At 47.7% G+C, this 23,524-nt stretch overlaps 1 protein-coding gene across 2 annotated transcripts in view; it reads right to left on the bottom strand.

The window, feature by feature from the left end:
• Positions 1–23,524, bottom strand: part of TIE1 (tyrosine kinase with immunoglobulin like and EGF like domains 1) — an 85,963-nt gene that overhangs the window by 19,894 nt on the left and 42,545 nt on the right. For both annotated transcript variants that reach the window (XM_063939310.1, XM_063939311.1), the window contains exons 3-9: positions 15,037–15,159; positions 11,079–11,234; positions 9,403–9,534; positions 8,927–9,067; positions 7,278–7,406; positions 4,992–5,137; positions 1,153–1,297 (exon numbers count right to left, since the gene is read on the bottom strand). In XM_063939310.1, the coding sequence (XP_063795380.1) occupies positions 1,153–1,297; positions 4,992–5,137; positions 7,278–7,406; positions 8,927–9,067; positions 9,403–9,534; positions 11,079–11,234; positions 15,037–15,159 (972 nt within the window). The remainder of the gene's footprint in view (positions 1–1,152; positions 1,298–4,991; positions 5,138–7,277; positions 7,407–8,926; positions 9,068–9,402; positions 9,535–11,078; positions 11,235–15,036; positions 15,160–23,524) is intronic.

The following is a 23,524-nucleotide window of genomic DNA, read 5'->3' as shown; positions in this document are numbered from 1 at the left end:
GAGACCATGGGTCAGATGTATTAAGCCTAGAGACGGCATAAGGAAGTGATAAACCAGTGATAAGTGCAAGGTGATAAACACACCAGCCAATCAGATCCTAACTGTTACCTTACATATTGGAGCTGATTGGCTGGTGTGTTTATCACCTTGCACTTATCACTGGATTATCACTTCCTTATGCCTTCTCCAGGTTAATACACATCTGCCTCATTGGCGGGTGTAGTATTATATGCCGGCGGCCGGGCTCCCAGTGACCAGCATACCGGCGCCGGAATCCCAACCGCCGGCATATCGACAGCGTGGCGAGCACAAATGAGCCCCTTGCGGGCTCGCTTCAGGCACGGTGGCGCGCTCACGCTATTTTTTCTCCCTCCAGGGGGGCGTGGACCCCCAAGAGGCAGATAAAGTGTCGGTATGCCAGCTGTCGGGATTCCGGCGCCGGTATACTGTGCGCCGGGATTCCGACAGCCGGCAAACTGAAGACCACCCCTCATTGGCAACTGTAACTCATGCACGCACAGTGCAACTTACAGTAGATGTAATTGAGCTGCAGCTGCTCAATTGCATCCAACATCCAACATCAGCTGTGTGTCCGACACAGAATCAGGTTTAATATGTGCATGGCAGTGATTAATTGAATAAAAGAATAGAAGCCAACTCATCCATCTATACATCCTGAACGTATCACTGGAATCGCATTTGATTGCATTAAAGACAGATATTTACATTTGACTGAAAATAGTTAAACTTTTATGGCTAAAATGGAACTTGTTTTGGTGAGTTAAGGAAGGGATGTCTCAAAGACACTGCAACCTAGGCTAAAGTGATTCTAAGGTGGTAAATGCCCCAAATATTGCCAGTCAATGGGAGGAAAATATCATCTCTCAACTAAGAAGGTTTTCTCTCATAATAGTAGAGAAATTTATTCTATATTCTCCTTTTGACTTGATAGACAAGACTTTCTGTTCTCTTCAGGCCCTGGGTTTTGGGGTGCCATTTGTGCTCTAAGGAAGGATACAGCAATGCATGCTGGGAGTTACCGTTGCCAAGCGGTGTTGTAAAATGGATAGTGTGTGCATACAATGTATAGGTGTCCATGCAACCAATCAGTGTCTGATGACAATATAATCAGAAAATAAATGATTGTTTTACCTCTTACATACACTTGAAATTTTCGGTTATCCTGCCCCCCGCTGGTAGATACGCGACATTGCCAAATTCCATTGTCAGACAGGGTTATGGAGGGCACGGTGAATGTGCACGTGCTACGCTCTGAATCCAGGACCGCTTGGCTGGCCTAGGATGGGGAGAATGAGCAGGGGTAGATCAGCTTTCCACACACTGGTAATAAAGGATGTCTCCAGTATATTACATTAGAGCGCAGGTTCTCAAACTCGGTCCTCAGGACCCCACACAGTGCATGTTTTGCAGGTCACTCAGCAGGTGCACAGGTGTATTAGTTACTCACTGACACATTTTAAAAGGTCCACAGGTGAAGCTAATTATTTATTTTGTGATTCTGTGAGGAGACCTGCAAAACACGCACTGTGTGGGGTCCTGAGGACCGAGTTTGAGAACCTGTGCATTAGAGCATAGGTCTGCAAACTCGCTCCTCAATACCCCACACAGTGCATGTTTTGCAGGTAACCCAGCAGGTGCACAGGTGTATTAATTACTCACAGACACATTTTAAAAGGGCCGCAGGTGGAGTTAATTATTTCACTTGTGATTCTGTGAGGAGACCTGCAAAACATGCACTCTGTGGGGCAGGGACGTCTTTTCGTATGGTCTCAATGGGCTCTTGCCCAAGGGCCCCAGGAGTATAAGGGCTCTAGACTGATAGCTGAAGGTCCACTCTTGCCAGGGGTACTAGATTTTTGAAAATCGTCCCTGGGGAACCGGAGATATCCAACTTGAAATCAGAGGTCCCCATCCAAGCTTGTTAATTGCTCTTCCCAGCCAGATATCTCGGGTTCTGTCTGACTTATAGGCCCTACACACTGGCCGATTTTTTGAAAGATATGAACGATCTCGTTCATAAATGAACGAGAACTCGTTCATATCTTTCAGTGTGGAGACTCCAGCGATGAACGATGCGCGGCCCCGCGCTCGTTCAGCGCTGGTCTCCCGTCGGCTGTGCATGCAGGCCAATATGGACGATCTCGTCCATATTTGCCTGCACTTCAATGCAGCCGCGTGACGGGGGGAGTGAAGAAACTTCACTCCCCCCGTCACTGCCCCCCCGCCGCCGGGTCGCTCGTCAGCCGTATCCGCCGTCGGGCAGCTCGGCGGCGGGTCGGCCAGTGAGTAGGGCCCCTTAGAGTGTACACTCCAAAAGTTGTGGCTCTTCCCTTTTGGTGGACACTGGCAGCTTGTCTCTACTATGCCCAGAACCAGAGATATCAGCCTTCCAGCAGCTGATCCCTACTCCATCTCCACATGCCTAATATGCAGTTTTAGATTTTAGTTGGTGGATTGCTCTGGCCCCTGAACTCTGACCCCCAAGTCCCGGACCCCAGCACCTTCTGAAAGGTGGGACTCTCTAGATTTTTATCGCATCCAAAGCTAAGAAATCTATTTCCAGGAACTTGAGATATCTGCAGTCAAGCAAGCTGCCCTCCCACAGGAAAATATATACAGTATTAAGCCCACTCCAGTATCCACCCCTCCCCTACGTATTAAACACCGCCTACAACCCTGGAAGTCATGTACAAGGGCCCCTTCATTCAGCCCAATGTCCCCTTCTACAGTTTAGCCCCATCTGTGCAGTAAAGGAGTAATTAGCAGAAATTACTGCTCCAGGTCCTACATGCTGAGCGGAAGATAGAACACCCCCTACCGCCCGCGGGACATCAAAGCTGCCGCTGATAGCACCCAAACTCCTTTAATGTACCAGGATCCTAGAATATTTATTTTCACCTCTGTATACAGATACTGGGGCAGATGTATTAACCTGGAGAAGGCATAAGGAAGTGATAAACCAGTGATATGTGCAAGGTGATAACGCACCAGCCAATCAGTTCCAATATGTAAATTAACAGTTAGGATCTGATTGGCTGGTGTGTTTATCACCTTGCACATATCACTGGTTTATCACTTCCTTATGCCTTCTCCAGGTTAATACATCTGCCCCATTGTGTCTTATCTTAGTAATTGCTTTGATAAATCGCTATTTTGTTTTATAAGGCTGTGTTTGTTTTATTAGCGCTGATTCTTTTTGGGGGGATTTTTTTTTCTTTTTAGATGCATGTTTACATATTAAATATTGTCCATTTTGTACATGTCTGCACTTTCTAATTGCTCCAGGACATTTTATATTTGCATATCCTCACTCTATTAATTATAAAAGGGTAGATTAAGAGGTGGACGCTAATTAGATCAGTTGCAATTGACCAATGTTTTTAGATCTGTGCATGTGCAGGAGATCTGTTCCTGTGCAGTGGTCAGTGTCGGACTGGGGCATGTAGGGCCCACCGGGGGAATGCAGTGGTAAGGGCTGATGTTTAGGGGTGTGGCCAGTCTGCAGAGGGGGTGTGGCCTGCCACCTCATTGGTTTGACTAACCATGAGAGAGTGCAACGTCTGGGCCCCTTCATAAATATATACAGTAAATTCAGCTGCTGTGTGCATGATAATGTACCAGATTAATAACAGCAATGCACTGTAGAAAATACACCATAGTCCAGTATAAGGTAACCTATGTATAATGTATAATTCAAGTGCACAGTCTGGAACCTGAGCCTTAGAGCAGGAGGTGGGCCCCCAGGCAGTGGGGCCCACCGGTGGTTTCCCCTGTACCCCTGTGGGCCAGTCCAAGCCTGGCAGTGGTGCAGAGAGGTGTGCCTGTGCCTACTCCCCCTGCCCCCCTGCCCTGTTGTAGACACTGCAGCAGTCTCTCTCCCCAGCCCAGCACACGGCATAAGCTGCTGTGTGCTGGCCTGGGGAGAGAGGAAGCTACAGAGCCAGTCAGTCATCCCTCTCCCTGCGTGGAGCGATTGCACCCGCCGCCACTATTCTCTGCCGCCCACCGAACATGACTCCGGCGCCCCCCTGTGCACCACACATACTATTACCTATCTTGTTTTCATATTTTCTCTGGAAGGAATCTACTCACACCCCACACCCATTGGCCACAACCTCTCCCATTACCGGGGCCCGGCAAAGCTGTTGGCACCCCTGGTCCCATATGTCCAAGCACATTGCAACTACAGAGATACTGTAGGATGATTGCCAGTCTGCAGACCTTTGGGGGATGCCGGTGGGGGAGGGGGGGAGGGGGGGGGTTGCATTTAAGGAAACAGGGGAGTGTCAGCCCTATTTTTGAGATGTGCAGAATCTAGAACAGGCCTGGCCAACCTGTGGCTCTCCAGCTGTTGTAAAACTACAAGTCCCATCATGCTTTTCCGCAGTTTTGCTATTGGGGAATGCTAAAACTGTGGCAGGGCATGCTGGGATGTGTAGTTTCACAACATCTGGAGAGCCACAGGTTGGCCAGGCCTGATAGAAGCTGTGTCTTCAGTCGCAGAATCTCAGGCCTCGGCAGCTTAGTTGTAGCGGGCTTCCTGAGTAACTTTAGGGTTGCTGTAATGCCCGATGTCTGTTGCGATGCTGCCGATGGTGATCTGATGCTGCGGCGTCGGATACAGGCAGACAATCTGAGAAGCCAGCGATAGGTGTCTCATTTCAGAAGATGGCACCTGCTGCATTTACATGACTTCTCAGAGCCACTGCTACCGACACGCAGCACCGACACCTCTTGTCCACCTCCGAATCAGTCCCATAGCCTTTTCCTGACCTCAGCCAGTGGATCACTTTCGGGAATACTGCAATCCTTTTAACATCAACAAGTGAACTCATCACTGTCCTAACGTCAAATGCAATATTATATTTATGTTAAATACAAACTATGGCTGAGTTTTAATTTTTATGCTATATCTCCTGTAAGCCGGCACCACTGTGGCGCTGTAGAAGTGTCTGAGACCTGGCACTTACAACTAGTACGGAACCGTCGGGGCGGCGCAGCACAATACTCTCCCGGACAGGCTGGGGGTTACCGGATGCAGCACAAGTGAGTACAGCTGTGGAATTCAAATTAAACTCAACCTCAGATCGAAGATCAATAATTTGGGGAAGTCGATCTGAAACGAAAATATTAAAGAGAAGTTGAAAAAAAACTAGAAAACAATGAAATGTGACAACACAATAAATCCACACAAATGAATGAAACGTCTGAGAGCGAGTCTTCAACATTGTGGGTTGGTAAAGCCAGAATGCCACAGTTCATAGCTTGGCCACAAGAGGGCACTGTTGTATTGTAGTCTATGCTGTAACACTGGCCGGTTTCTCCCGGATGGCAAAAAGCCGGACAAACTTTGTCCGGCTTTTTGCCATCCGGGAGAAACCGGCAGAGTCTCGCACACAGGACGGCTTTGAGCCGTGTGTGATGCTGTGCGCATGCGCAGCATTAGACACGGCTTGGGAAAAAAACGTTGTGTGTGAAAGCTCCCATTCACACACACGGTTCACTGGCTGCAAAGACGGCCCGGCGGCCGCCCGGCCGCCGGACCTTCTAGTGGTGAGACCCGGCGGCAACCCGGCACCTGGGCCGTGCAGTGTGAAGGGACCCTAGCCCTCACACTGTTAACTACAATGCCGGCACGGGAAAAAGCCGTCCGGCTTTTTCCCGGCCGGCAAAAGCCGGGCAGTGTGTTTTAGCCCTGGGTAGGGTCCCTTCACACTGCACGGCCCCGGCCCGGCTGCCGGGTTGCAGCCGGGTCTCACCACTGGAAGTTTGTCCGGCTTTTTGCCATCTGGGAAAAACCGGAGTGTGTGTTACAGCCCTAGGGTATGCCATACATGTCTGCAGACAACACTTTCCCATCCTCCTCATTAATATTAAGGAAATTGCATTTGAACAGAAGAAAATGTGCCCACAGCAGAATGATTAATAACTGCTGGAAAATATACTTAAATAAACAATAATTATAAGCAGAGTTTACCTGATCTTTGAACCATTAGGAAAGGTTTTATTGATGAATCCCTGTCTTTTTCCAATCTGACTGTTGCAAACCAAGCCTATACAACCAGTGCTGGATCATCCACTAGACTACCTAGGCTGCTACCTGTGGCCAGTGGCTAATGAGAGGAGCCAGATTACTGTATTTATTGGTAAATAGAGTGGGGATAGGACCAGATCTTGCTTAGGGCCCCATGTGGTCTTGATCGGGCTCTGAACCAGTAGCCAATAATAAAGAAATAAACCATTTGGTCATATGCAAGATGTAATATAATCCCTATTGCTAAAAACACCCTCTTTATTAAACATCATGGGGTGTTTATTATTTATCCCCCGCTTATCTCCATTGTAGCTCTCATCGGATCTTAGTACATTACAACTTTGCAGATTACAGTGTCTGGAAATACTGCATTATGGGAAACCCCTTCAAAAAAGATATTCAGAAAGCGGAATAATATTCTTAGTACATGATTGATAACATTCCACTGCCTCATATATATGTATGTATTGCTACGGAATGTTCTATCGCCGCCCACTGCAAAACTGAGGAAATACAGAGAGCAGGAGAGGGACAGGCATTGGCGTTTCTATAATGGGTGCAGTGTGTGCGGTGGACACGGCCCCTGAGTCCAGAGGGGGCCCCCACCGCACACACTGCACCCATTTGTAAAATACTTACCCCTCCGAAGTCCAGCGCCGGCATCCGCAGCGGGTAGATGCTAGAATCAAGTGGGCTAAGGGACCTTTTCCGTCTGGGGGAGGAGCCATGACACAAGGGGGAGGAGCTATGCCAGCGGGATAGTTCCTCTACTATCCATGCCACCAACTATTACCTTTAGTAATCAGGTGGCGAGTGAAGCGAACCCGCGAGGGTACTTTTCGGGTACCCTGTTCACCCGTAGCTCCTCCCCCTGGTGACATGTCTCCTCCCCTAGATACGTCAGAAGGTCCCTTCTCCCACTCCGATATAGAATCAACCATCCGCAGCGCCGCTAGAACACAGTTGGCATTCTGCGCAAGCGCAGTAGAGAGATCTCAGGGAAAATGGCCGGCGCGCCATTTTCCCGGAGGTCTGTGCATGCGCAGTAGAGTCTGAGCCCTCTAGTGCTCAGACTCTACGGCGCTCCGGGCAGAGAAGAGGGGGCCCGACAGAGGAGGCTGAACACGGGCCTCCTCCTCTCTTAAAACGCCCCTGGGGACAGGAGAGGGAAAGGAGAGAGACAGTAATTAGTAAAACATGCCCCAGCCAGTATAAACCTTACCAGACTTCTCGCAGTGCTGTCCATGCCAGCCGTTGGGGCACACGCAGCCGCTGAACCTGTTACAGGAACCGCCACTCTCACACTCACACTTCAGGGCACAGTTTGCCCCATAGTCGCCAGGGGGGCAGGCTGTCGAAATACAAATCACACAATGCATGAAACAGAGTCTATGTAAGAAGTGTGTGCGGCGCAGGTTGATGCCAATTTGTGCTTAGCACTAAAATAAAACATTGCAGACCGTTGCCTGAATCAACAGGTTTTGGGGGACTGCAGAATCTATGCCGTTAAATAAAAGACTTAGGGTCTAATTCAAGGTTGATTGCAAAACAACATTTTCCTCTAATTGACAAAACCATGTGCACTGCAGGTGGGGCAGGTGTAACATGTGCAGAGAGAGTTAGATTTGGGTGGGGTGTGTTCAAACTGAAATCTAAATTGCAGTGTAAAAATAAAGCAGCCAGTATTTACCCTGCACAGAAACAATATGACCCACCCAAATCTAACTCTCTCTGCACATGTTACATCTGCCCTCCCTGCAGTGCACATGGAAAATGTTGTTTTGCAATCAACCTTGATTTAGGCCCTTAATGGGGACTTAATCTGTGTGCCATCTGCCTCCGGGCATCACTGCGATTCCCGGCTGGCACGTACCAGCTTGTTAGTAGTGCCAACATCACAAGTTTTGCAATGCTGGCGGACGCGGTGGCACAATGCTTTAATGCCAACTCATTGAATTTCCCCCTTGGGGGTTGATTCGAGTAGGTGCGATACCGGCAAGTTCCATTCCATAACAGCATATCGCATCTGTCTATGGGGGTCATTCCGAGTTGTTCGCTCGCTAGCTGCTTTTAGCTGCATTGCACATGCTAGGCCGCCGCCCTCTGGGAATGTATCTTAGCTTAGCAGAATAGCGAACGAAAGATTAGCAGAATTGCGAATAGAAAATTCTTAGCAGTTTCTGAGTAGCTCCGGACCTACTCACAGATTGCGATCAGCTCAGGCCGTTTCATTTCTGGTTTGACGTCACACACACGCCCTGCGTTCGGCCAGCCACTCCCCCGTTTCTCCAGACACTCCCGCGTTTTTCCCTGACGCGCCTGTGTTTTTCCGCACACTCCCGGAAAACGGCCAGTTTCCGCCCAGAAACACCCACTTCCTGTCAATCACACTCCGATCACTTCAATGATGAAAATTCTTCGTTCGGACGTGAGTAAATCTACTAAGTTTTGAGCAAAAATACTTAGCGCATGCGCACTGCGAACCACGCGCATGCGCATTTTTGCCTTAATCGCTCCGTTGTGAAAATCGGCAACGAGCGAACAACTCGGAATGACCCCCTATATCTCTTCTTTCTGCTCACACCCATAGAAATGCACAAGAAAATCAGCGATGTAGACGGTACCAAAATGGGCAGAAATGTGCATGGTCACACACCGAGGCAATATATGGAACCACGTCACTTCAGTTGAATTGACCCTATAGAGCTGAATGTAAATCTACGACTGCACATGTGTGCTTGAGAGAAAGCATTTATACATCACGTGTGCTGCATAAAGAGAGGATGAATGATTCTGGAATGTATTTATAGATCATCAAATATCTTTCTGATTGACAGACTGAAATGTGGGCGCGCAGGTTGGGTTTGGTACCTGTCTGGCAATGTGAGCCGGTCCAGCCGCTGCCACAGGAGCATCCATAGGGGTCCGGGAGGCAAAAGGTCAGCCCCTTACAGCCCTGTTCTTTCTTACATGACTCCTGACAGTTTCTGCCAAAGTTCCCTTCTCTGCAGGCTGGAAAATAATTTGGTGTATTTATTAAAATCGCAGCCGATGTAATTCTGTAGAAAAAGTTGTTCTCTTCCTTGTGCCACATTTACAGGAATGTCTGTCTCTCAGCTTTCCCATATGGGTCACATAACCCTGTGTGTCACCCTATGGCTCCCAACTCATCGTAGTCATTCCAAGAAGCGAGAGCCTACTGAATGGTGGGGTAAAAGCGGGAGCCCCCCCAACTGCATACTAGTCAGTGGAAGGTTAAGTTTAATGTAAATTAATATGAACACCCCCTTGTAACAGATTGCTGCTGTTACACATGTATAAGGATATTAGAACACAGCACAATGTACCCTTTTCACAGCGTGGTCCCATGAACCCTGGGGCACAGATGCACTCCCCGCTGCTGTCGTGGCACACTCCCCCGTTTAGGCAGTCGAGACAGTCCTTCTGGCACGATGGACCCCACTTATTGTTGGGACACCCTGTATTAAAATAAAAGTGGAGTTACTACAACAAAGAAAATTAACTTAATATAGAGGCGTCATCAATACCTGATTATTCTGTTATTACAGCTAGTAATATCAAATCATTGGATGACTTACAGTCAGGCAAATTGTAGAGGCAGCTGCCTTGGTACAACAAGACTTGGAGCACTGGAATCAATCAGCAGTTTTCCTGCTTTGGGGGATATTCAAATTGCCGCCAAAGAGACATAGGGAGTAAAAATCCCCAATGTTTTTTCGGGTGCTGCGGTCGGGCTATTTAATTAGCTCAGTCGGTAACGAGTGCAGTTTCACCGGTAAACACACAGGTTATCGGGCATTTTGCTTCGCCCGCCGGAGGCAGGTGAAGCAAAATCCCAGATAAGCCGCGGCACGCGCCGGCTTATCGGGGCTAATTAGATAGCCCCTGGCGGCGACACTTTACACCTGCAATCGTTGCGGGCAAATTGAATATCCCCCTTTGTCTTAAATAATACATTTGTATCTGACCAGCAGTTAGTAAGGAGGATTCACAAAGAGGGATATTTAATTCGCCCGCAACGATTGCGGTGTAAAGTGTCGCAGCTGGGGGCGATCTAATTAGCCCCGATAAGTCGGCGCGTGCCGCGGCTTAACAGGGATATTGCTTCATCTGCCTCCGGCAGGCAAGGCAAAATGCCCAAAACCAGCTCAGTTTTAATCCAAAAACGGGGCTATTTCACCCGAAAACACACAGGTTTCACTGAAACTGTGTATTTACGGGTGTAACTGCACTAGATACTAGCCGAGCTAATTAAATAGCCCAACCACAGCACCCGAAGAAACATCTGAGGTTTTTTACTCCTGATGTCTCTTCGAAGACCGACTGAATATCCCCCTTAATCTGATAGAATCGCTTAGGGCAGTGATGGGGAACCTTTGGCACTCCAGCTGTTGTTGAACTACACATCCCAGCATGCCCTGCTACAGTTTTGCTATTTGGCCATGCTAAAACTGTAGCAGGGCATGCTGGGATGTGTAGTTCAACAACAGCTGGAGTGCCAAAGGTTCCCCACCACTACTTAGAGCCATTAAAAAAGCAGAGCACTGGCATGTAGCGTTGTGACCATACGAATAGGACGTGTATTATGTGTCAGGTACCAGAGCGGTGGGCACAGTTTGGCTACTTGGCTACTATGTTGAGTGCCAAAACAATGTGTCCCAAGACTGCAGAACATACTGTGCAAACACCTATTTAAATTCTGTTGTCCCCAGATTAGCGACTGGTCATCTATTAGTAGAATTGCAGAAAATGTCCTGGATTATTGCCACGTATAAATACAAGGGTTGTTTTCAAATCCAGCAGAATTTCACTTTACTTGTTAAAATGATATAATTACGCATTTTAAATATCCAACGCATGTTTTTTTTAATCGTATATCTGATGTAGACATTTGACAGGTGAACAGAAACTTCTGTCTGGCAAAACTACAGCAGTTTTTTAAATATTATAATAAAAGCAAAGGAGTATATACAGTGTGTTCTCATAAACTTCCACTCCTGACCTCTTACGATGAGCCTGAAGAAGGCGCTTGCCAGGGGACTTGCCGCCATGAATGCGGCGCTGTACACTCCCGCCTGGTTGAGCTGCACCGATGGGAACGTCAGTACTGCTCTCCCGTCAGCTATCTCATTCTTGTATGTTGTCTGGAATATGGTTCCTGGAATGTAAGTTAGCTAGTGTTATAGACGGAAAACAGAAGGCATCGTAAGTCGCATCTAGTATCCAGGATTTGGAAAAGGGGGACCACAACTCCCAGCCAGGAATATGAATATATGTGCACATTCCGATACACAAATAATTGAGTTGTACCAGTGTGGATCTGTGTGAGCACTAGAGTTGGGGACCGGACCTCTGAAGTCTGTATGTTCTCTCTATGGGGGAAATTTACTAAGCTCCCGATTTTAACCGAGATGCCGTTTTTTCATCAAAGTGTCATCTCGGTAATTTACTAAACACTAATCACGGCAGAGATGAGGGCATTCGTAATTTTTTGCAAGTCCAAGTAAAAAATTACGAATGAATACACCATCGGTCAAAACGCGGCTGTTTAAGTATGAATCTCGGTCATTTACTAAGAAGTGCAAAGCAAAAAACAAACAAACACTGCCGTGAAAAATTACAACTCGTAAAAAAGTGCTAAAAAAAAACAGACCTTTTTTTTTTATTCGTGATTGGATAGGCATGCACGGATCCATGAGATCCGTGCATGTATATCAGTGGGAAGGGGTGGGAAAGTGCTTATTTTTTCAAAAAAAATTGCGTGGGGTCCCCCCTCCTAAGCATAACCAGCCTCGGGCTCTTTGAGCCGATCCTGGTTGCAGAAATATGGGGAAAAAAATGACAGGGGTTCCCCCATATTTAAGCAACCAGCATCGGGCTCTGCGCCTGGTCCTGGTCCCAAAAATACGGGGGACAAAAAGAGTAGGGGTCCCCCGTATTTTTAAAACCAGCACCGGGCTCCACTAGCTGGACAGATAATGCCACAGCCGGGGGTCACTTTTATATAGTGCCCTGCGGCCGTGGCATCAAAAATCCAACTAGTCACTCCTGGCCGGGGTACCCTGGGGGAGTGGGGACCCCTTCAATCAAGGGGTCCCCCCCCCCCCAGCCACCCAAGGGCCAGGGGTGAAGCCCGAGGCTGTCCCCCCCCATCCAATGGGCTGCGGATGGGGAGGCTGATAGCCTTTGTTGTAAAAGAAAAGATATTGTTTTTAGTAGCAGTACTACAAGGCCCAGCAAGCCTCCCCCGCATGCTGGTACTTGGAGAACCACAAGTACCAGCATGCGACGGAAAAACGGGCCCGCTGGTACCTGTAGTACTACTACTAAAAAAATACCCAAAAAAAGACAAGACACACACACCGTGAAAGTATAATTTTATTACATACATACACACATACATACATACTTACCTTAAGTTCCCACGCAGGTCGGTCCTCTTCTCCAGTAGAATCCAAGGGGTACCTGTTGAAGAAATTATACTCACGAGATCCAGGGGTCCAGGCTCCTCGGGAAATCCAGGGGTAATCAACGTACTTGAAAAAAAAAAAAAAACGGTGTCCCGACCACGAACTGAAAGGGGACCCATGTTTGCACATGCACATGGGTCACCTTTCCACGAATGCCAGAAACCCACTTTGACTTCTGTCTAAGTGGGTTTCTTCAGCCAATCAGGGAGCGCCACGTTGTAGCACTCTCCTGATCAGCTGTGTGCTCCTGTCCTCACTGACAGGCAGCACACGGCAGTGTTACAATGTAGCGCCTATGCGCTACATTGTAACCAATGATGGGAACTTTCTGCCCTGCGGTTGACCTAAAGTGACGTCACCGCTGAGCAGAAAGTTCCCATCATTGGTTACAATGTAGCGCATAGGCGCTACATTGTAACACTGCCGTGTGCTGCCTGTCAGTGAGGACAGGACCACACAGCTGATCAGGAGAGTGCTACAACGTGGCGCTCCCTGATTGGCTGAAGAAACCCACTTAGACAGAAGTCAGAGTGGGTTTCTGGCATTCGTGGAAAGGTGACCCATGTGCAAACATGGGTCCCCTTTCAGTTCGTGGTCGGGACACCGTTTTTTTTTTTTTTTTTCAAGTACGTGGATTACCCCTGGATTTCCCGAGGAGCCTGGACCCCTGGATCTCGTGAGTATAATTTCTTCAACAGGTACCCCTTGGATTCTACTGGAGAAGAGGACCGACCTGCGTGGGAACTTAAGGTAAGTATGTATGTATGTGTGTATGTATGTAATAAAATTATACTTTCACGGTGTGTGTGTCTTGTCTTTTTTGGGGTATTTTTTTAGTAGTAGTACTACAGGTACCAGCGGGCCCGTTTTTCCGTCGCATGCTGGTACTTGTGGTTCTCCAAGTACCAGCATGCGGGGGAGGCTTGCTGGGCCTTGTAGTACTGCTACTAAAAACAATATCTTTTCTTTTACAACAAAGGCTATCAGCCTCCCCATCCGCAGCCCATTGGATGGGGGGGGACAGCCTCGGGCTTCACCCCTGGCCCTTGGGTGGCTGGGGGGGGGGACCCCTTGATTGAAGGGGTCCCCACTCCCCCAGGGTACCCCGGCCAGGAGTGACTAGTTGGATTTTTGATGCCACGGCCGCAGGGCACTATATAAAAGTGACCCCCGGCTGTGGCATTATCTGTCCAGCTAGTGGAGCCCGGTGCTGGTTTTAAAAATACGGGGGACCCCTACTCTTTTTGTCCCCCGTATTTTTGGGACCAGGACCAGGCGCAGAGCCCGATGCTGGTTGCTTAAATATGGGGGAACCCCTGTCATTTTTTTCCCCATATTTCTGCAACCAGGATCGGCTCAAAGAGCCCGAGGCTGGTTATGCTTAGGAGGGGGGACCCCACGCATTTTTTTTTATTATTTTACAGTGTTTAATTAAAAAAAAAAAAAACCCCAGCACGGATCACACAGATCCGGCCGAGATTGATTGTAAAAAAAGTCGGCAGTGTTTTGCTAATCACTGCCGTAAAAATAGAAAAAAAACCACGAATGACATCGACATCGGAACAAAAGAAAAACCCGAATACGACAGCTTAGTAAATTAGTCGTAATCAATTCAAAAAGTTGCAGTTTTACACTTTCGATGTCATTCGTGATTGAACTTTGACCTGAAACGGGAAAATACGAATCTTAGTAAATTTACCCCTATGTCTGCAAAGGTTTTTTGCCACATTCCAAAGATTTACGGTTAATTAGCATCTAATAATCTGTCTAAAATGTCTAGATGAATGATAAATTGGTGTTAAACAAAACACCCTCCTCCCAAATGAAATGATTCAGCAGAGGTAAATGCAGTAGTAAATGGGAGGAGCTCACACAGGGCCATCTTAAAGTATAGACAAACTGGGCAGCTGCCCAGGGGCCCCACAATTCTAGGGGCCTCCGAGTAGGTGCTGGTCACACAATCAGAGTGGTGAGGCAGCATTCTATACCTGCCTCCCAGTCTGCAGCCAGTGAATGGCATGCTGATTGGTGGATGGTTGGAGCTGTTCACCAATCAGAGTGCAGGGCCACAGGAGGGGTATGCTATGATTTCTTTTAATATTGTGACTTCTTTTACTTGGTTCCCGTGACTGGGTGGTCAAGGCCCCCAGTGCATTACTTTTCCCCAGGGCCTACTATGCTGTTAAGATGGCCCTGAGCTCAGGTGGAGGACATTTGGTGCTGGGTGGTCTGGTGTCATGTTCAAGGCTGCCGAGTCATCAGTAGGACCCAAGTACGGGACGGCATGGCCACTGGAGATGGCACAGCTATGATGCATCATGAGTACATTCCTATGGTGTGTGGTGGGTGGGCTAGTAGCACATGCACAGAGGGAAGAGGGGGTGTTATACTGCTCCACACTCCCAGGCCCCACAGAGGCCCTGACACTGCTAATTTGCCGTTTGTAAATATATTTATTATATGCTAATTATCAGTGCCTTTGATACATACCATTGTACTTCCACATGATGTCCTGATGTAAAGTCTTTTCCCCTTTGGCTTGTATTTTGGCTTCTAATTGGGCATCCTGGTTCACACTGACCGTCACTGTGACCCTAACTGGGGCCAGATCAGCTGAAAGAAAGCACAAGACGGGGTGATGGTTCCTCTACAAGTGACGACGTGTCTGGTAAGCCGGCAGAGATGGAATTTGGTTGCTATATGTCTGTTAATGCCATTTGGCCATTTGTTAGCTAGGAAACATATTACCAATATCCAAGCTCGTACAAGCGGTTCCCTGCATAGCAGGAAAGTCAGAATTGAACAAATACAGACAAGGTGCAGGCATGCGGAAGGTGGGACGTAGAGAGGGCTCCAGGCGCATGAGCTTACAGTCTATTGGGAGAGGATAATGCTGCGACAACAGGTAGTGTTACTCACATTGGAGATGATACCTGAGCTGGAAGTACACATCTGAGTCGTATACAACTGAATGGATGACAACAGGGCATTGGAGACTAAGCTTAATGAGGGCGTGTCGGGGGAGTGGCAGTGGAATTGCGGCCCCGGGTAACGCTGTTGTTCGTCTGTTTTTAGGCCGATCTCTTGAACCAAGGATAGGGCTGGTGGAAATGCACACTAATAATGATGACAGTCAAGGGCGTAGCTGCCTAAGGTGCAGGGAGTGCAGCTGCTATGGGGCCCAGAGCTGAGAGGGGCCACCTTCCCTGTCACAGTTACATGTGTTATATACAGGGTGTAGCTGACATAGGTGCAGGGAGTGCAGCTGCTATGGGGCCCAGAGCTAAGAGGGGCCCACCTTCCCTGTCACAGTTACATGTGTTATATACAGGGTGTAGCTACCATAGGTGCAGGGAGTGCAGCTGCTATGGGGCCCAGAGCTAAGAGGGGTCACCTTCCGTGTCACATTTACATCTGTGTTATATACAGGGCATAGCTACCATAGGTGCAGGGAGTGTAGCTGCTATGGGGCCCAGAGCTGAGAGGGGCCACCTTCCCTGTCACAGTTACATGTGTTATATACAGGGTGTAGCGACCATAGGTGCAGGGAGTACAGCTGCTATGGGGCCCAGAGCTGAGAGGGGCCACCTTCCCTGTCACAGTTACATGTGTTACATACAAGGGTGTAGCTACCATGGGTGTAGGCAGTGCAGCTGCTATGGGGCCGAGAGCTGAGAGCGGCCACATTCCCTGTCACAGTTACATGTGTTATATACAGGGTGTAGCTGACATAGGTGCAGGGAGTGCAGCTGCTATGGGGCCCAGAGCTGAGAGAGCCCACCTTCCCTGTCACAGTTACATGTGTTATATACAGGGCGTAGCTACCATAGGTGCAGGGAGTGCAGCTGCTATGGGGCCCAGAGCTGAGAGGGGCCACCTTCCCTGTCACAGTTACATGTGTTATATACAGGGTGTAGCTACCATAGGTGCAGGGAGTGCAGCTGCTATGGGGCCCAGAGCTGAGAGGGGCCCACCTTACCTGTCACAGTTACATGTGTTATATACAGGGTGTAGCTACCATAGGTGCAGGGAGTGCAGCTGCTATGGGGCCCAGAGCTGAGAGGGGCCCAACTTCCCTGTCACAGTTACATGTGTTATATACAGGGTGTAGCTACCATAGGTGCAAGGAGTGCAGCTGCTATGGGGCCCAGAGCTGAGAGGGGCCACATTCCCTGTCACAGTTACATGTGTTATATACAGGGTGTAGCTACCATAGGTGCAGGGAGTGCAGCTGCTATGGGCCCAGAGCTGAGAGGGGCCCAGTTACATGTGTTATATACAGGGTGTAGCTACCATAGGTGCAGGGAGTGCAGCTTCTATGGGGCCCGGAGCTGAGAGGGGCCACCTTCCCTGTCACAGTTACATGTGTTATATACAGGGTGTAGCTACCATAGGTGTAGGCAGTGCAGCTGCTATGGGGCACAGATCTGAGAGGGGCCACCTTCCCTGTCACAGTTACATGTGTTATATACAAGGGCGTAGCTACCATAGGTGCAGGGAGTGCAGCTGCTATGGGGCCCAGAGCTGAAAGAGGCCACCTTCCCTGTCACAGTTACATGTGTTATATACAAGGGGCGTAGCTACCATAGGTGCAGGGAGTGCAGCTGCTATGGGGCACAGAGCTGAGAGAGGCCACATTCCCTGTCACAGTTACATGGGTTATATACAAGTGCGTAGCTACCATAGGTGCAGGGAGTGCAGCTGCTATGGGGCACAGAGCTGAAAGAGGCCACCTTCCCTGTCACGGTATCGTGCCATTTTTCACCACTGGGTGGTACAAAGGGGCCCTTACAAGCTTTTGCCTTGGGGCCTGCAATACATCTATGTATGCCCCTGGACTTACTCATTGTAATGTGGTGTAAAATGAACTGGAGGGCATTATGTTACATGGTATGAACTGGGACACTAAAGTGGCACAATATGAAGTGGAGCCATTATGGTTTGGCATTATTTGAACAGGGGGCACTGTAATGTGGCACAATATGAACTGTACAGTATGTCATAGTGTCAATTGGGGATACTGTGTGGCATCATGTATACTGGCAGCCCTGCAATGTGACATCATGTGAACTAGGGAACCACTATGGTTCGTAAAATAAACTAGGGCACTAGTAGAGGTGATAACATTAACTAGGGCACCACTATGGTTCAGAAAACTAACTAGGGCACTATTATGGGGCATAAAAATTAAACCTGCTGCGGTGAGGTGTCATTAGGACAGGGGCCCCTTCAAAATGATGCTATGGGGCCCACAAAGTACTTGCTATGCCCCTGATGACAGTGATTAAACTAATCATACTGTAGGAGTGAGCGACCGCATAGATGCATGCGGTCTGTCCGAATACCCGCTCTCTTGTTCATACTCGTTATGTCGGTATAAGTACGACTGACTTGCCTTCAGCTCTGCAACAGCCCCAATATCTTCAACAGGTTTTCATTATCCATTGATTGCCCATTTACTGTACGTAAATAATTAATGCAAGGAAGGCCAGTGGTGAGCAGGCGGAGGAATGATGTGGTAACTACAGAGCACCAGGCTGCCCAGCACTTCCCTTTGTTTTCTAGTCTGAGTCTTTATCACGAGCGCTGAACCTTTCCTGCTTTTCAAAGCACATCCGTCTGGGAGACTTTCTTGTAAGAAGGATGAGTGACAGAGGCTTCCTCACAGATTAATCCCCATCAGGTCACTATGGCGCTCGGCGGTGCTCAGAAAATGTGTTTTTCCCTGGAGCTGGGGAATGCGGGTCCATTAAGTCTCTTTATCTGTGTGACCGGCGATAGCATCGCACACACTACACAATCAGGAAATAAGGAAAGTTGGAGGAAGACAATCAGGGGCAGGAGACTGGGGCTGTGTACGTCTAATGAGCTTTCATTTATTTGTAGTGTTTATGATCTGTTCACTAAAAGAATGTGATAAAAATATATATTTGATGTGCAGAACTATTAAAAGTCAAATACGTTGTGATAATAAAGGGATGTGGTCAATTTACCTACAATCAAAATCCCGACATGGTCAAAATCCCGACATTTAAAATACCGAAAAGGTAAAAATACCGACATTTAGAAATGTCGCCAGGTCAAAAAGTCGACATGAGTTTTTTTCATGATTTTTTCACTGAAACCGACTCTTTCATACTTTACCATCCCAGTGGACTTGGAGGGGGACTATAATAGTTTGCAGAGTGCATGGAGTCACCGTGCCCGAAACGCGAGCCATGCGAGGGGATGATGGTACACTTATACGGTGTCCATGTTGACCTATGCCGACATACACATCAAAAACCAATGGAAAGCTTGTGTCGACCCATGTCGGGATTTAGACCGTCGGTCAATGGTTGTAGGGATTTTGACTGTCGGGATTTTGATTGAGTTTCATACTAAACCCATAATAAATACTCCATTAGGGAAACTTGTTTAAACCTCTGTGTGGATAGTAATAGCAACACTGACACCTACAAGATAAAGTAACAAATTCTGAATTATTGTTTCTTTTTTTTGTGCAGATTTAATTCTTAAAAATTCATCAGGGAGATAAAAATTCATACATTGTCTATAAGTAATTTCTGTATCCGCAACAGACTTCCTATCTGTCTATGGAAAATATTGTAATTATCCCTCCGAGTCTAATTTCTCTGCTGGGTAAAAATAGTACACATATTATTAAACCTCATCTATCCTGTTATGTCAGGGGGGGCATTTACATATACGGTATAACTGTGGTTATTTCATCCTGGATCAGATGGTATTGTCCCTTTAAATCAGAGTAATGGTGTCCAATGCCCATACACTTGTGCGATGCCCCGCGACGCGACATCGCGGGGCATCGTACCGGCAGTTCAGGTGCGATGAAATCGCACCTGTACTGCCAAAGTTATTACCATGCGATCATGCGATAGATCGCATGGTAATCACGTGATGGGCACGTCACCGCCAAGTGGGAGCGGCGTCTGGCCGCTCCCGGCGGGTGCCCATCGCGCATGGCAGTGCAATATATTGCATGTGTTTTTAAAAACACATGCGATCGCACTACGATGCGATAAATATTAAGTGCAGCACATACTATCTTGAGACGCGAGATTCGAAAGGTGTGCCCGCGCATCGCGTCGCAAGGTACCTAAAATGTGCATACAACCCTTCAATTTCTCTCGCAGATGGATTGTACCTGATATCTCACAAGTGTGTGGGCTACATTACGCTGATCACGGATGCATTGCTGAAAATCCTTTTTGTTTATTTTTTTATTAAAGGAAAAGCTTTAACAAAACTATGGCCCATATTTATTAAGCCTTGGAGAGTGATACATTACACGGTGCTAAAGTACCAATCAACCAGCTCCTAACTGTCATGTTACAGGCTGTGTTTGAAAAATGACAGTTAGGAGCTGATTGGTTTTGTACTTTACCACTGTGCAATGTATCACTCTCCAAGGCTTGATAAATCTGGGCCTCAGTGTTTATATATATATTTTTGGTTTTCCCCCTACTAGAATATAATACATATATTCTGGGAGCAGCGAAGTAGCCCCAATCATTTTTTAAAGTTCCAATTATTGCATAAATTCTGTGTGGGGCAGATGTATCCAATCTTTTAAAAAAGGACAATTAGAGAAATTGCCCATAGTAACCAATCAGGTACTGTTTATGGGCTTCTTTACGCATAACTCCCTGAGAACCCAGTTTCGACCTGTGGCTCATGCATTCGCAGGACTGGTGGGTCATAAACCCGGAAGGCCTCACAACGTAAAGGGCCGCTGTTACTGGAGGAACCGTCTGTGTCAAAATGTGGAATTCTACGTGCATGTAGCATTAATAAATGCCACAATGCATGCGATAAGGGGCAGGATGTGTCCCATGCAATATGGAATTGTACTGGCTGCCCATTACAGTGGAAGGGAATAACATACTGCAGCGAGTAGAAGAAAGTTGAGTAAAGAGAGTTGTTGGGTAAAATAGAGGTGATGTATATCGGCCCTCATTCAGAGTTGATCGAACGCTTCCACTTTTTGCAACCCGTGCAAAAAGGGGGAGAGTATTTTTGCATAGTAAGGCTGCGATCGCTTGTGCAGCCCTGCTATGCAAAAAAAGTTTTGTGTAGAACAAGACCAGGGTAAGAGTTACTTACCCTGTGCGATGAATCCAGCTTTGCAGGTCCCGGAACTGACGTCAGACATCCGCCCTTCAAACGCCTCGACACGCCTGCGTTTGGATCTCCACGCCCAGAAAACGGTGAGTTGACGCCCGGTTCCGCCCTCCTCCTGTCGATCTTCTTGCAGTTGCTGCTGCGACCGCTTTCTTCGTTAGCGGCGACGCTGCCCATCGCCGGGCAACAACGCGCCTGCGCAATGCAGCCACAGCTCATGCGCAGTTCCTACCCGATTGCACGGCTGCGAAGAAGCGCAGCTTGCGATCGGGTCGGAATGACCCCTATAGTTCCCAAAGGTCTCCGATTTACTGGTTACAGGTTTTGAAGATGCGTCCATAAAAGAGCCTCTCTTGTAAATGAAGCAACTTTTTAGTTCAATTCTTGCCATATTTTCCGATTCATAAGCAACATTTTATACAGTAAAAAAAACTGCATGAAGTTTAATAAACACAGCATTTTGGGCATTGTAGTGCAAAAACCACGTTACGCGGCATAGACAGAGGGTGTGTTTTTTTACTTTTATTTTCTACTAGTTACCAGACCATCAAAATGATGGAACAACATAACAGCAATGTCAGCAGCGGCAGCTGTGCACGCCAGAACGAAGAAATACTTGAATTATTCAGACAGGCGACATCTAGTTTTGGGCACATCCTCTTCTAATGCAAAGTGCCCCCACCCGTAGTGGTATGTACCGACCCCACACAGTATTTTCCTGCAATGTCACATCTCTAGTTTAAATACATTTCCAAGTCCCAGCGCTGATAAAAAAAAATTTAAATTAAATAGTCGCACATGTGACATATTGGTAATGTTTGTGTGCAATATCAAGCGACAGAGCCGGCCCTAAACAATCTGATGCCCCCCCCCCTCCCATTCATTTTGGAGTTTAAATCGCAACATTGCGCACATTCGGCACACAGCTCAAAAAGTGGTGTGTTCTTCCTGGGAAGGGGCATCACCACACAATAGTACCCCAATTCAAATTACGCCACACAGTAGTGCAACTTTATTCACATTTTATCATGCGATAGTGTCATTTATTCACATTACATCACACAGTAGTACCACTTTACCTTATATACGTTATTCCTCACAGTAGTGCCCCTTATTCACATTACATCACAATGAATTGCTCCTTATTCATATTATACCACATCATATTGCTCTTTATTCATGTAGACAGACAGTAGTGCCCTTTCTATACGTTACGCCACACAGTAGAGCACCTATACACATAATCCCACACATTAGTAATGCATTTATACACATAATACCACACCGTAATTCCCCTTACACATATGACACACATTGTTAATGTCCTTATAAACATAATGCGCCTTACACATTATGCCAACCTTTATTAATGTCCTTATACACATAATACCCCTTACACATATGCCAAACACTACTACACAACCAACCCACCCGCACACAGCACTCACATGGCCGCTAACACTGTGACCTCTGCTTCTGCTTGGATACAGATGTGTTCTCATACATCTTGCTTCAATACGCCATGCAGCAGGAAATGCCTGGCATGAGTCAGCTGGCAGCTCTGCTAACTTTGGGCTCTTTTTTTATGTAAATGCATCTTATTTGCATTACTATGTGGCAGGGATGCACAAGCAGCTTCTGCTGATTAAAATGATATGCAGCATGCCTATATTCTGTGTGCGACTGTGGCTGTATCTGCATATGAAATGCTACATTACAGTGATTTCCAGGAATACACTGTAATGTAGCATTACCTATGCAGGTAGAGCCGCAGTCACACACAGAACATAGGAATGCCGCATATCATTTTAATCAGCAGAAGCTGCTTATGCCCCAAAGCATATCAAATGCCCTAGACATTTGCTTAGTTTACCCATGCCTAGGACCTGATCTGTCTAGCGCTGTGTTCTCTCCTTACACAGACAACTGCACAAAAGTATGTATGGGAAACAGTCAGGATCCCGGCAGTCAGAATCCCAACACTATTCTGAATTCCGACACCGGCATCCAAGATTGGTGCACCATTCCGGCACTGGAATCCTAACAGCTGGGATGCTGAACGAAGAGACACTGCGGTGCTGGAGAGGTAAGCTGCGGGGGATGGGGAGATGGAGGGAGAATAGGCTAATAGGCCCTACACATTGGCCGATCCGCCGCCGAGCTGCCCGACGGCGGATACGGCCGACGGGCGACCCGGCGGTGGGAAGGGGGGGCAGTGACGGGGGGAGTGAAGTTTCTTCACTCCCCCCATCACGCGGCTCCATTGAAGTGCAGGCAAATATAGACGAGATCGTCCATATTGGCCTGCATGCACAGCCGACGGGGGACCAGCGATGAACGAGCGCGGGGCCGCGCATCGTTCATCGCTGGAGCCTCCACACTGAAAGATATGAATGAGTTCTCGTTCATTTATGATCGTTCATATCTTTAACACAAATCGGCATGTGCGTAGGGCCCTTTAGGCTGCGTTCCGAGGGGTTATGCTGCCTCCCGGTGGGTTAGGGTTAGGCTGCGGGGAGGTTAGGTTAGAGTTAAGTACCCCCCTCAGAGGGTTAGGGTTAGGCAACGGGGAGGGGGGTGGGGAGGTTAAGTTTAGGCATTAGGCTGCGGGTAGGTAGGGGTAGGTTTAGTGGGGTGGGGAGAGGGGACAACACCTCTTACTCACCCATACTGGCTTTTTAATCAGTGGGTTCCCGGTGTTGGTATTTTGAATGTCAGGATCTTGTGCGCTGGATCTCATACGGATCCCATATGTATAGTTACCGTATGTCAGATATGGGTTTAGTAATGCAATGCTAAGTATTCAACCTAATTCTTGTATATATACACATCCATA

This window comes from Pseudophryne corroboree, chromosome 9 (assembly GCF_028390025.1).
Source record: "Pseudophryne corroboree isolate aPseCor3 chromosome 9, aPseCor3.hap2, whole genome shotgun sequence".
In the NCBI taxonomy this organism is placed as follows: domain Eukaryota; kingdom Metazoa; phylum Chordata; class Amphibia; order Anura; family Myobatrachidae; genus Pseudophryne; species Pseudophryne corroboree.
Note: the sequence above shows the minus strand (reverse complement) of the source record. Positions and strands in the feature narration are given on the sequence as shown.